General features: G+C 46.0%; 1 protein-coding gene across 1 annotated transcript; it reads right to left on the bottom strand.

The window, feature by feature from the left end:
- On the bottom strand, window positions 1–14,273 carry irs4b (insulin receptor substrate 4b). Its single transcript, XM_058068155.2, has 2 exons — window positions 10,022–14,273; window positions 1–2,033 (listed from the first exon to the last, which is right to left on the bottom strand). Exons 1-2 carry the CDS (start codon window positions 13,953–13,955, stop codon window positions 2,029–2,031), a joined length of 3,939 nt encoding a protein of 1,312 aa, XP_057924138.2. The 5' UTR covers window positions 13,956–14,273; the 3' UTR covers window positions 1–2,028.
- Window positions 14,274–14,685: the final 412 nt, after the last annotated feature.

The following is a 14,685-nucleotide window of genomic DNA, read 5'->3' as shown; positions in this document are numbered from 1 at the left end:
TGCAGTTACATGAACACTTTTTATTGCAATAGCTCTATCGAAAGCACAGTTTTGATAAATATAAACACTATGCCGATGCTCAAATGGCCTCTGAGACTTCCTGTCAACCCATCGCATCCCCTCCATGAGGAAGCGAAGATAATGAAAACAGGGAGGCGGCAATCAAAATATGAAAAAAAGCCACAACTTTTTCCTTATATTTACATGAGGATTTATCCGTCGACTTTTTCCTGTTTGTTTTTCCCCCCCAAAACGGAGGACAAACACCGCTGAAGAAATAACGCACACACGAAGGAGAGACACCCCCCCACGCTATTTATTGATCTCATGTCTGTAAAGCTAATTAACAACAGCATTCGAGTGGGAGGGGTGTGGGGTGTGGGGTGTGGAGGGGGGGGGGTTGACAGAAGAACAAAGGTAGCAGGAAGTGGCTCATCTTATGGGAGCCTCGCTAAACATCCTCTGTCGCCACGGTTACAACCGATGGCCGCTTGAACAGTACTACACAGCAGCAAATGAACTGTAATATCCATACAAAAAATAAACATGAATCTTCTTTGTACAAATAACTGCAAAAATGCCTAAACATTATTATTATTTTTTTAAATCACTACGCTTGAAACGCTTTCGAGAACAAAAATGAGCGCGTAAAAAAAGCAGGGAAAGAAGTGAAACGCGCTGCTTGCATAATGGCGTCCTTGCTGCCTAAATAACACGTTATTTTTTTTTATGTATGATGCATGAATGCATGAACATCAGCACACCAGTCAGGTGAGCGGTTGCTAAACCAAATACAAATATAAGTCGGCCCAGTCAGAAATAATATGACAAACACAAATAGCCATAAATTGGTGGCATGCTTTCCAAAAGGAAACACGGGGGAGCATTCCCAAAATGGACAGATACTTTTGGGACTGTACGAGGGAAACGGAAAAAATCCGTCCCCGCAAACTCCAATGGAGACAAAGAACCCCGCCTTGGTACCAAAATGAAAGGGAAATTATCTGCAGGGGGGATTAAAAGGTGTCAGTCGTGTTGCTTTCAAGTACATTTCTCGCCGTGGGAACAGCTGGTCAGTCACAGGAGTGCGGTGGCGGGAACGCTAAATATGGACGCGAGTGTGCGTGAACCTGCGAGAAGGAAGAGGCGGCAGTTCCGGCTGGCGCTGCATTTAATGTGTGTGTGTGTGTGTGTGTGTGTGTAACAGGGCAAGTATGTCCACCTGCAGCTGCAGCTCAGGTTACTGGAAACGTCTTTACGTCACCCGGAGCTGCTGACGAACACCCCGGCATATGTGTGTGTGTGTGTGTGTGTGTGTGTGTCACCAGCTGCTGACAAAGATCCCAAACGGGCCGAGTGGGTCTTTGTGACGCAGAGACATATTGTGTTCATGTGCACTACTCTCTATGTGTCGTTTGTGTCTATGTGCATACTAGCTTAGCGTTGGATTAGCCGGGAAAGAAATGTAGCGGACATTTTGCAAACCTCTAATAAATATGTGCAAGTCAACATTATGTACCGGATGTGGGTATATATATATATATATACTGTATATAGTATACACATACAGTATACACACACAGCTTTGTCCACAAGGTAATTACTGCACGGTACCATAACAAGAATGGAGGGGGGTAAAAAATAGAATAAAAATGAATATTTTAGGTTGAAACATAAAAAGACTGTACCGTAACGCCTCCCTTTTTAATACCGTATGAAGAAGTGGGAGCGCCTGCTAATAAGACGGCTCACTTGACGTCCGTGGCGGAGGAGCAGCACTTATTATTTTTGTCAATATAAAAAAAGCAAAGATTTACATATAAACACAAACAAAATAAAAGAGTGAGACGCTAATTCAAACTCAAAAAGTGTAAAAAAAACAAAAAACTGCAAGCTCTTTCTGTCATCTGTTTCGCCTCTCATCCCAATTCGTGAAGGTCAGAGGTCATCTGCGAGTTGGTGGATTTGGGGATGAAGATCAAGGGGTCAGAGTTGTCAGGAGGGTGCGACGTGGAGGACCGCCGCCACTCAGTCTGTAAGGACACACAAAGATGTCAGCCACATAGCACCAGTTCAAGAAAAGACTTCATTACCCACAAGCCACTTGTGCTCGATGTCTTAGGACACCCCATTGTTTGTGTACGCTACCTCTTCTACTCCTCAACCGCTGCACTACATGCTTATAATTCCTCTGACGAATTCACCACATGGTGGCGCTGTGCTTATAATTGGACGCCATCAGGCAGAGAACTTGAAATTTCTCACACAGCTCAATGCGCTCTACAAAACACGCATATGAACTTTAACATGTTTAGCCCAATGAAATAGCCAACCAGTAAGACCACTACACCACATTAGCATTGTTCATTTTATAGTACATCCTTTCACATGTTCAAGGATCCCATCTTTATCCTTTATGATGCTCATAGAGTTTCAGTAGATTGGAACCGGCTGTTAGCCAATTTCTTAATTTCACTTTCACTTTGTGTACACGAGTCTGCATCACTGCCTTTTAAGACATTTTCAATTTAGACAGCAGTAGCCTGGTCCCAGCAAAGTATTTATATCAGGGGTCTCAAACTCGCGGCCCCTGGGCCAAATGCGGCCCGCAGGATGCTAGGCCGCGTGTTTGAGACCCCTGTTCTAAAGCATTTTGACCATAGCCCATAGGGGGCACGACAAATGTTGTTTACAGTCTTGATAAAGGTGCAGTTCAAAAAATAAATCTGTATTAGTAATGAATATATTTATACATTTAAACCTGCCAACTAATAAAACAAATGTAGAGGAAAGCTCCAATGGCAGATGTAAAAAAAACAAAACAAAAACATCAGTTTGGTAAATGAGTGAACACGTCCACTGGACTTGGGACTTATGGACGAACACATGCCCAGTAGTCCCATGTGACCACAGAAATGGCGGGTCGAGCAGCTGGGTTATTTCAATGAGAGTGATGCTTTTGTGCAACAACAACAACAATGTAAGTGTGGCACCCTAATGCGGACACTTAGACGGCGCTGCTGATGAAATGCTGGACGTAAACACCTCGGGGTAGGTGACGAGCCAGCCAGGGCACTTCCTGCCCATAGGGCTGATTAGCATTAACGTTAGCATCCCTTGCATATCCCAACATGCTGACCTGATGCACGTTTGGGTCCAAGAGACAAACATCCTTATGGGTCAGGATGTTCTGAAGTTTGAAACCCAGGGTAGGAGGATCTGTCCTGAATTTGTTGTATTCATGAGGTTTTGATTACTTTTAGAGTAATGCAAAAAAGGCACAAATCCTGGCACAAATCCAGACCTAACTGCCTAATATTGTACAGCAATTACAGCCTTTCCAAGGTGAAGTACAGTCCATGGGGCCTGGATGAGTGTTGAGGAAAAAAACAGCCCTGTTGAGGCACTTCTGTGGGACCAAAATGGAGGCCCAGATTGGGGTGTCAACTAGGAATGCAACGGTACGCAGTGCAATACTGAACCATTGTCCACCCTGCATGGGACAATACGCCCTGATGGACTTCGGTTTTACAATTCATTTTGCACTGTGTGTGTGTGTGTGTGTGTGTGTATACACACATGTGCACGTGCCTGTCCAGGTTGGTGAAGAGCCCTCCCTGTGATGTAATGGCCCATTTCCCACACTGTACATATTTCAAGTGTAGACAGTGATTTAACACGTTTTATGTTTTGCATTACTACTACTACTGCACCAAAATGTACCAAACTGCAATATTAATATATTAATCTTGAACTATGAACAAGCCCCCCCCCCAAAAAAAAACGTAATGCATTGCATCTGAGCAAAGCATTTCATCATTCCATTGTGGGACAAGCTTCATCAAAATGCTGCCTCTGTCCACCAGAAGGAGCCAGAGGGGCCCAGAGCCCAGAAGGGGGCTGCAGCAGGTACCAAGGAATGCTTTGCATTGCATCATGGGAAAACTTTAAAACTGTTTTTTTTATTATTATTTTAAACTCATGTTGGTATATTTCTTAGGTATACCTTTTGAGTGTTAAGTTACTGTGTGATGAGTTTAGCATTCCTTGTAAGATGACACCGTTAGTCAGACTGTTATATTGAGCAATGACCCCCAGCGTTTTCCAAAGGTTGACAAGCTCATCGTGAGTGCACTGATAGCTTGTAATTGGCTCCTGCCAAAGGAAGTGCTAACGTATCCTCACTGACTCACAACTGGCACAGTATTTCAATGATTAATAGTACTTCTGAAGATTAGAATTTAGCCATAAAATACCTGTAGCTGCACAATTGTAGAAGTAGCAGGGCTTAACAAAGTTTAACAAAAAAGTAGACCGTAAAGTATACATAAAAATTACAGTACCCTGTTTACTGCAAAATGTAGTTTTTGCTGACAAATCAAGTATTTTAGTAGACAAAGTTGTTGAAACAGAACTGAAACTGTAGTCCAAACACCGAGGTATGGACCGTACTGTGTGTTATCTGTACCGCTGCACCACTACTGTCGACGCAACTAAATATCAAAGGCAACCCTGCCACTGACTGCACAAAAACTGCATGCTCAGTTGTGTTTCCACTAACTAATATTTTGATGATTTTAGTTTGATGATCCGAGAAATGTGACAAACGTGCAAACAAAAATCAGAAATCGTGAAGGGGCGAGCACTTAGATATACTGTATATATGATTCTGACGTCTGTGGGGCAACTTATCTGGCTACATAAGAACACACGCACACACATGCATACACACACACACACACACACACACACACAAAGTAGAAATGGGTGTCTTGTTTCAAGAGTTGGCCATAAATTCACGTCAGCCTGGAAATAGATGTGCAAATATAGCAGGCCGCTGGCCATGGTGGTGGTAACAGCAGGGGAAAAGGCCGGTGTCATACAGCTTCCCTTCACATCTTTTTTGACCCCATCATTGCACCCACCCACCTCACGAACAGCCCCCCTTCTCCCTTTCCCCACCTTGCACTCCTGCTAACTGGGATTCAAGGATGTCTGCTGGATTTTGCAGACTTTTTTTTGCGATTGCTTTAACCTAAAATGCCTGATTTTGTGAAAGCTTTTCCACAAAGTTGTAACAAAATTGTTTTGAGGCTTAGGCATCATATCACATTGTGATTTTATGAATTTGTTATCAATGTTTTGTTTTTCTTAAAACTGTGGATAAATCGTTATATCGTAAAAATATACAGAACAAAACACATATTACCACTTGGCACAAAACAATGTGCAAAATAGGCTTCATTCAGCCACAACAAACTACATGAGAAAAAAAAATCAATAAAAAACTTTCACAATTTATGCAGAAAAATACCTTCAAGAGCCATTATTATATGACACTCTCTAAAGCAGCTGTCCACTGACTACTCTAAAGTGTATCAGAGTTATACTGTGAGGTGCAGCTCTGTCTGCCTTACTGTGAAGTGAGTGAAGTGGTGGAAGAAACAACATTTTTTACAGCGCAGTAAGGTGTAACTTTGTAAATCAAAACACTACACTTTAGCGGCATGCTAAATGAGGCCATTTTAATTTTTTTCATGCAAGCTTTAGAGAGCGTATTACAGTGTTTTGTAAGTTTAGACAGGGAAAGATTCAAAAAATCAGTCAGACTCTAACATGCTAACATGCTAACAAAGTAGTAAGGCGTAGGAGGGATGTCGGCTATTTGAAGTAGCATCACAAAAAACAGCTCCCTCCCTGCCGCTGTCTGAATCGTTTGCAGTGTGAGAAACTCCCACGGGACAGCAAAAAGTCATTAGCTGCTGTATAACAGTCAGGACACAGCCCCTGTCGATGGCGAGTAATGTTGGGTTTAAATGCTTCATTCAGCACCTTTATCCTCACCACTTCATGCTTAGTGTGGATAAAACTATACCGCAGATGCGTTGCCGACTGTCACTTATATCGGTATCGGCTCATCACCACCATCCCCAATACCTACTGCAGAGCTTGCATCACATACTGAACTATTGCAGTACTATCGCTGCCATGAAAAGTAGCTTAATGTGTTGCGTTTGGACACAAAAGACTGAGTCAGCTGAACAGGAAGTCCCTCATCTCGCAGTAACCAGGTGCGCCTCTATCTAGCAGCTGAGTGGAAGTGCATTCCTGAATGATGATTTCTCTTTGCCATGACACGCCGCCGTCACAGCCAGGGTTACATTGCCACATCAAAGTCTAAGCAGCCGTGACACCACATACACCTTACTCTTTTAAAACACACACATGATAACAGTCCTGTTCACATCTAGCCAATGGGGTGGGGGGGGCCTTGAATCAACACACACCTTCAACTCTGTTGATAAACACATGAGTCAGCAGGCGCCTCGCACAGCCCTGACTCATGCACACATGGCACATTTGGGGAGGAAGTTAGGCAAACGAGGGAGCGTTGCCAACAATCTCCTAATTTTTTCCCCTCAAAAAGAAAACGGTGCAGGTTTTACCAAGTGTATGCCAAAGCATATTTTTAGATGATATTTTAGACTTTTATCTAACAGAGCTGCTGCTGTAATTTCACTGTATGCCTTAGCCACAGTAGCCAAGATTTCACACGTGCACAAATCGTTGTGGCTAACAATCAAAAAATAAATAAATGGGTTTATTAGGTTTAGGTTATAATTTTTATGTACTGGTATAGCAGTATCGACTAGTCCCATGATAAGAAAATGACTTATACCTGCATAATTGATAACTTAAACAAGCCGAGTTGAAGACTGTGTGCTGCGGTGGATATGAGATGAATGAAATGCTGTCATCGTGAGAAGTAGGAACGTTTGTATATGGAAGTATTTACTCGGTAGACCGCTCAGTCGTGGCATTTCATTGGTTATTCCTGTCAGGGTGCTGCAATACTGGCTTTGTCCGATAGAGGGGGGGCGGAGAAGTGTGTGGCTAACATCGTTCCGGTGCCTCGGCAGGAATAACCGATGAAATGCTTTGCGGGGATTAAATGCATTATGGGAAAAAGTTGATTTTTTTTTATTACTTTAAACACGGCTGCACGATAGTCGAGTGGTTAGCAAGCAGACCTCACAGCTAGAAGACCCGAGTTCAATACCCTCGGCCATCTCTGTGTGGAGTTTGCATGTTCTCCCCGTGTATGCGTGGGTTTTCTCCGGGTACTCCGGCTTCCTCCCACATTCCAAAAACATGCTAGGTTAATTGGCGACTCCAAATTGTCCATAGGTATGAATGTGAGTGTGAATGGTTGTTTGTCTATATGTGCCCTGTGATTGGCTGATGATCAGTCCAGGGTGTACCCCACCTCTCGCCCGAAGACAGCTGGGATAAGCTCCAGAATGAATACTTTAAACACATATTGGTACTTGTATTGAATATTTCTTAGGTACCTTTTGAGTGTTATATTGATTTTACAGTTTTTTGATGACACAGTGAGTCTGACAGTTACAGTATATTGAGTAATGATTTTCTGCAATTCCAAATGGGTTGATTTTTTTTCATAGCTCCTGATTGGCTCCTGTCAAATGGTCCTCAGACTTGTGCATGCCACATATGCCATTTGATGATGTGGACATGTGTGGCTTATACTCCGGTACAGCCTATATATGCACAAACAATTTTTCTCTCTAAATTTAGTGGGTGCAACTTGAACACTGGTGAGTCTTATATGGTTTACGTATATATAGTTTAAGGTATCTTTACAATATTGTACTTTTGTTGTACAGTACATGTTGTGGATGCGCCATAATATGAGTTGTTGTGTGAGTTATGCCTGTTTTCATATTTTTATGCAGCCGAGTATAAGAACATCACAAGATTTCCACAAGATCTTTCAATTTCTTAGATCACAACTTTAGGAAGTCCAAAAATAACATACTGTCACTTTTCCAGTGGCAACCAGCAATTGCTGCAAGGTACTGTTTTTGCTGTTTAACTCATTCATACTTTTTTTTTCCCCCAAATGGAACGCCCGTTTTCATACGTCTTTTACGTTTTTTTGAGCAAGAGGCAAAAAGATGTGATGACGCAATTGCACAAAAGATCAGAAGAGAACTTGTTTAGTGCTGTGTTAAGCCGTAAAAATGGCTACAAGGTGGCACGAGTGCATTTTATACGAGCTCGGCATGCACCCTTCCCATGTAATACCACAAGCAGGAAGTGAAAAAGTATTTTGTAGCGTGCAGGAGGGAAATTTTAACGCCTGCAGACACAAATGTGCAAACTATAAATAGTTCATGGTGTTATATTGGTAAATAAATTATTATTTATTTTTATTTTCATGTAAAACAACCTTTATTGTTTATGTTGTGGTATAGCTGTTAAGATATTATGGCTCAATATATATGGCTAAATTTGTGTCAAAATGGTTATGCTTAAAATGTGTTCACAAAAGGATGTTTTTTTCCCTTCTTTTGTTGAGAACTGATATTTTGCTGCAGTCTAGGGGGCCCTGTTTCATAGTTTACAGGGTAAAGACGTAGTATTTGTAGTATTCCCTTCATAATGCTTGGAAACTGGCTACTGAGTCAGCAAAGCTGGGCCGACATGCCATGACTGAGATTGAGTGGAAAAAAAGGTCCTCCTCTCATTCCATGTGGAAGTGGTAAGTTTTTGGTTTCTCTGTCCCCCTACATTTGAAACACTTTAGAATAATTTCAGAAAGTTTAGAATAACTAAATTGGAGAGGTTAACTAGTTAGCTCAATAGCTTGCTATACTAGCGGACCCCATTTGTTATGTCCCAACAAAAGCTTGCACAATGTGATGGAAATAAAGAATAGGAGAGCAAAAGTGATTAATGGGGTACTACAGGGCTATAATAATGCCATATTTAGAAATTCATAAACTATGTCTATGCTGTAACTAAGAAAATATTACACTTATCAATAATGAACGAATGAGCAGAATAGGTCCCAGCTAAACATGTTAAAATTATTTATTATTTCGGACACTATACCAGGATAACTCACAAATGTAATAAATTGTGCCAGCGTGTCTATCCTGGCAACAATTTCCATATTATAGGAGTACTGGATGCAACCCCACACCCAAATCCTGCACGCGGAGAGTGACAAATACCCGCCACCAGTGTGGGATTGACAGGAAATGTGGTACACACATTCGTCAGGACATGTTGCATGTTGCATCATTAAAACTGCAGTTGTAGAAATTGGCCATTTTGGTTTACAGTTAATATTTTTAGAGGATTTGCATTTGGGCCACTTCTTGTTGTCTATTGTTTTGTCTGTAATGTCTAACATGGATTGTGTTTAATTATATCTGAAGTACTTGTAAGCTGTGAGCCATATATGGCCCCCGAGCTGCAGAATGGACACCCCTGCCCAATATAAACCAACTATCTGTTACATGTGGACCTAAACATGAATATAAACCTACTGCATAAAAAATATATAGGCCGATACATTTCTTTCTGTCATTTTTTGGGAACAGAGTCAAATATCATTGTCAATATAATAGTCAAGCGTGTGAATGGTTGTTTGTCTATATATGCCCTGTGAATGGCTGGCAACCATCCAGGGGGTAATCCGCCTCTCACCCGAAGACAGCTGGGATAGGCTCCAGCACCCCCTGTGACCCTCGTGAGTATAAGCGGTAGAAAATTAATGAATGAATGAATAATAGTCAAGCTAGTTTTTAAAATGTGGTTACATTTGCAACTGTATTCAATTTATTCATGAATATCCAAATGTAGGCTAGAAATATTTTGTTTTCTTTACATAGCAAACAACTTTATTTCTTGTAACTTTTTTTTCAGGGTGACTCTAACCATCTTTGTAATATTCTGATGCAGCCACGTCTGTTGCTTTTTAATGTTAATGTTACTTGTTAATGTACCATGGCCAACAAAAAGCAAGCTGCAGGCAACACATTTTTGAAAACCCCTTCACTAGCAGAATACAGCTCTCACACACACACACACACACACACACACACTAGTATTAATAATAACAGTAGTGTAAAACACTAAGACAATTTCTATAAACACATTTAAAGACATCTTCCTCACACATTTCACAACAAAGCATAACAGTACTCACCCTTGGTTGTCGTTCTAATGCCATCTGACTTGGTTAAGTCTATGCTGGCGTAGGCCCCATTCTCTGACGTCGTCAGGCCCTCGCTGGCACCTGCTGAACTGGCGGTATCAGTGCGACTCCCGTCGCCTCTCAGCTCCAAGGCGATGTAGTTGAGGCCATTCTGGTATCCCGTAGACATGTTTCTGTACATTCCGCCAGCGGAGGAGGTGGTGCTGGATGCTGTGCTCAGGTCTGACACTCTAGCCTGGGCTTGATCAGCTGGCAGGTCGCAGATACCCTCCACGGACATCCATACGCTGTCAAAAGAGGCCATGCTGGCCCACCTGGAAGCTTGTCCCTCTGTTGTGTGTGATCCATTTGAGGTTGCAGTGTCAGCCAGTGCTGGGTGAGCAGCAGAGGGTGCCCCTCCAGAGGGTGTTGAATTAGAGGAGGAGGTGGAAGAGAATGTTTCCGAGCTGTGTCTCCGCCGTCCTTGAGGGTCGGCCCGGACGACCTTTGGCTCCTGCTGGTGTGACGACAACCTTCCAGGGTTCATCGGGGGCAGGGTGGGTGAGGAATAGTGTCCCTCTATCACACAGAGATGCTGCAGCATAGCAGTGGGGCTCATTTGAGTCCTTTCGGCAGTGCTGAATGTCATGTCCGTGTAGTCGTCACCCGATGACATCCAGTGACTTCCAGCAGGGACCCCCGGGGAATCCAGTGTGGCCGGATTGCTTGCCAAGGGTCGGATATAACTGGGTGGATTCCAGGGGGCCACAAGGCTGGGTCTGGGTGAATGGCTCTTAACCAGACTCCCCTCAGTGTCGTGATGGTGTAGCCCCACCTCCATACTCATATAGTCCTGGCTGGCTTGGGGAAGCATAGGGGAGCGACGGTGATCACTGGAGGCCAGGGAGGCATCATCCTGGGTGGCAAGATGGTAGGCGGGGGGCTGCTGTTGATGGGGGTAGTGATCACCAAAATCAATGTTGATATACTCTCCGGGACTGGGCGGCCTGTCAGTTGAGGTGCCAGCAGCGGGGGCTGAGGAGCAGGTGCCTGTGGATGAGGGGGATGGCTCGCTAACTCGCAGTGGACCGTGGAAACTTCTCCTGCCTAAAGGGAGCCGGTTGGGTCTCATGCGCCGGTCGGCCATGGTTGCAATCGTGTGGTGAGCTCCGTAAGGCGGGGGCGGGTGTGAGGGCGTGGAGCTGCTCCCAGCCCCCCCTTCCTTCCTCTCTGGTGTTGATGATATGGAAGCTGTGGCAACTGATGAGTAGACAGGTTTGGCAGGAGAACTCATGGGAACATAGTCGCCAAACTCCTTTTTATCACTCTCTCTGGTAGGGGCCTTGTAGGAGCGGGGGAGGGAGAAATAAGGGCTATAAGACTTGTAGGTGCCCTCGGGCGCGTTGCATGTGCTGCCACTTTCCAACCTACGGCCCCCACTGCTGGTGCTGAAAGACATGTCCATGTATTCTCCATTCTCAGGTCCCTCTGCTATACTGCCACTCCCGTTTGCACCTGCCGAGCTGGAGGCCTGCACTGGGGTGGGTGCGTTACCACTGCCCCCTGGCAGCATCATCATGTAGCCATGGGCATCGGCGGACGACTGTGACTGCCGCTGGGCTGAGCGAGGACACAGGGCTGGGCCATGAAGCTGGGGGGAGTGGAAGCAGGGTTGCATGGGCATGTAGTCAGGGTACGTGTCCCTCGGGGATGCAGCCACGCCGCACATCATGGGCATGTAGCCGCTGTCTTCCTTGGCAGACGACAGCGGGGGGAGTTCGACGGCAGTCTCTGGTTGGGACTGCGTGGAGGGGCGGCTCTGCTGGCTGTGCTCAGAGCAAGAGCTGTAGTCGGAGCGCAATGAAGAAGTGGAGGATGAAGGGCCGCCCCGAAGCAATCCCCCGGCAAATCCAACATCAGCCCCTTCGTCCAATGAAAAGTTGGTTTGGGTCATTTTTTGGTAGACGGCCACTCCAGGGCCACCAGTGGCACCACCAACAGTTCTGGAGAAAGAATGCGTTCTCCTCCTCAGTGAAGAAAAGCGCTCGTCCTCTGTTGTTGATGTACTCTCATCTCGGGGCGTCTCAGCCCCACTGGTGTTCCCAGAACCACCACTGGTGCCAAACACCTCCCGGTTCCAACTCATAGCCATGTAGTCGTTTAAGCCATTCTCCTCTCTGATTGGCGGGGTGTTGCCAAGGGAATCAGGGGTGTTGCTCCGCACGCGGAAGTATTTGAAGTCTCCGGGGCTTGATCCATACTCATCTGAGGAGTTAAAGCCGCCATCAGATGGTGAGCCACATATTGAGGCGCTAGATGGGCGGGTGAGGGTGTCCGAGACAGAACCATGGCCGCTGCTGGAGGACACGCTGACAGGGCTGGTGGTGGAGGGGAAGTGGGAGACTGGGAGGGAGGCGGAGCGGGCGTGGTAGGTGGATGATGATGATCCTGGGATGGCCCGGACATAGCGACCCACTCCGGTGCTGGTTCCGGCGTTTCCTGTCACCGCACCACTGCTACTGGCGCCATACCCCTCTGCACGGCAGTGCTGAGCTCGCATTGAGTGAAGGTGCACCAAGCTTCCTGTGGCGGAGTGAAAGGGCCGGTTCATGGTCCCTTCGCCCTCGCTGGACGTGCGGAAGCGGTAGCCACTCGCGCCAGAGCTCTTACTTGACGGTGGCGTGCCCACAACCGACTCCGTCCTGGACCGCCGCTGCAGCCCTGTCTGGCTTGGTGGCAGGTTGCCCAGGTGACGCCGCGTGGTGATAAACGGCATCGGGTTGGAGCCTGACGACTGACTTTTACTCCTGGGCCGGAACTCTGCGAACGCTTTGAGGGCTTTCATTGTTTCCAAGATGGTCTCATGCATGTTCTGGGCCACGACTGAGTCATCCACCTGCATCCATATCTCCCCTGGACCAATTGATGAGGAGCGACCCACCTCAATGAAAAAGAAGCTTTCAGAGTGCCCACATCGCCTGATGTTCATCAACTGGAGGTTAACGCAGGGTGTCTCAGAGTTCAACTTGACCAGATGAAGGGTTTTGGATGAGAGGCATAGGCGGTAAACGCCTGTGAGGTTTTTAGTTTGACCAAGTCCTTTGGGTTTGACGTTCACTTGCCACACCTCCTTAAAAACAGTACCAGGGGTGACAGTACCATATCCGTCATCCAAATCGTCTGCATCCAAATGCCCCTTCTTGCCTTCACTCATCAACTCACTGACAGCAACATACCAGTCCTCCTGCTCCTGCTCGTTTTCAGCAACAATGGCAAAGTACTCGTCCTTCGTGTAAAGGGCAATGAGATGTTTGTTTTTGGAGTCAGCCCTCTTGTTTACAGTGAAGCACTGGTAGAGGTAAATCACCCTCTTGGGCGAGGAAGGGCCCACGGCTCCACTGCTGGCCGCTGTGACCGCCGAGCGCAGGCTGCTACGGAATTTCTTCTCACTGTCGTAATACTCCAGCCGGCTGGGGCCCAGGTGGCTGGTGGCCCGCAACACAAAAAAGCGTTTGTGTCCATGCTTTTGCTTGCGGAGGTATCCACATTTACGGATGTCGTCAGTAGCGTCCGAGGGGTTTGAAACGCTGACAGCGGCGTATACATGTCCACTGGCACTGGTGCTGGCAGCGGAGGGGGGAGCAGCAGAGTCCTCGGCTGTGTGGAGGTGGCTGGGGGACGACGATTTCCTGCCTGGAGACTCTGCGACGTCGGCGGCGAGATGATGATGATGATGATGATGCGTAGCCAGCTGATAGTGATGCTGATGGAGGTGGCTTGAGGGCGGCAACGGATGAGAACGAGATTCGCCTCCTCCTTCTCCGATGTTAATTAACGGGGAAGGGGGTTCCCCCCCGTCTGAAGACTTGGACCCCACGTCCCTCTGCTGCGTCTCCAGCATCAACATCGCTGCCTTGCCTTCCGCGTAATTTGTAAAATTTGCCATCCAGATAAATCAAAGGTCACTTTACTAGTAAGCTAATCCAAATGGACCACGACCCCATTCTTGTATCGGGAAACGAGCTCCCGAGTCCGGCTAGGCCAGCTAACGTTGGCTCACACGGAACGATTCTATATTTATAGCACACTTTGGTGGAGATGCAGATATTCCAATTCGGGCTTTGTTTTAAAAAGTGAAGCCTACCGTGTGCAGCATGACCGCGGCCGTATTAGTTAGTGGAGGGTCCGGCTAGCTAGCTGTTAGCAACCCGTTGCCTTCTGCTGTACACAACTCTACGGGCCAGAGCACAAACAACACGTGATCAAGTGCGTCATCAACTCATGGGCCGGAACGAGAGCCGCGGCTGGTGTCTTGATTGGCCGATTTTCGTAAGAGACACTTATTGACACACAATTGGACCAATTGAGAGGAGACACTGCTGCCTGCGTCAATGGCTGCGGCCAATCAGAGAGGGCGGAGTTGTACTAGAGTTAAAAATAGGCGTCAACTTTTCTGGGGCTTATTTAGAATGTGATGTGGCCGTTGCCGGTGGAAAACTGATCTCAGACCTGCAGACACACCAGAAAGCCATAGAAGGGCTTGTTTTCAAAATGACAAAAAAGGACAAAATAGTTTTCTCTTCACAAACAGGAAATTACTAGAATTTCATTTAACACCACCATTGTGTTTTCTACGAATGGATGTATTGAGATTCAAAATAAAGCTACTTTGTTGT

The sequence above is a fragment of the Doryrhamphus excisus genome, linkage group LG2 (genome assembly GCF_037039965.1).
Source record: "Doryrhamphus excisus strain RoL-2023G ecotype Guam linkage group LG2, RoL_Dexc_Guam_v1.1, whole genome shotgun sequence".
In the NCBI taxonomy this organism is placed as follows: domain Eukaryota; kingdom Metazoa; phylum Chordata; class Actinopteri; order Syngnathiformes; family Syngnathidae; genus Doryrhamphus; species Doryrhamphus excisus.
Note: the sequence above shows the minus strand (reverse complement) of the source record. Positions and strands in the feature narration are given on the sequence as shown.

Bases quoted from the DNA above. Each gene is read 5' to 3' on its own strand.
- irs4b (XM_058068155.2), bottom strand. From the start codon at position 13,955: ATGGCAAATTTTACAAATTACGCGGAAGGCAAGGCAGCGATGTTGATG.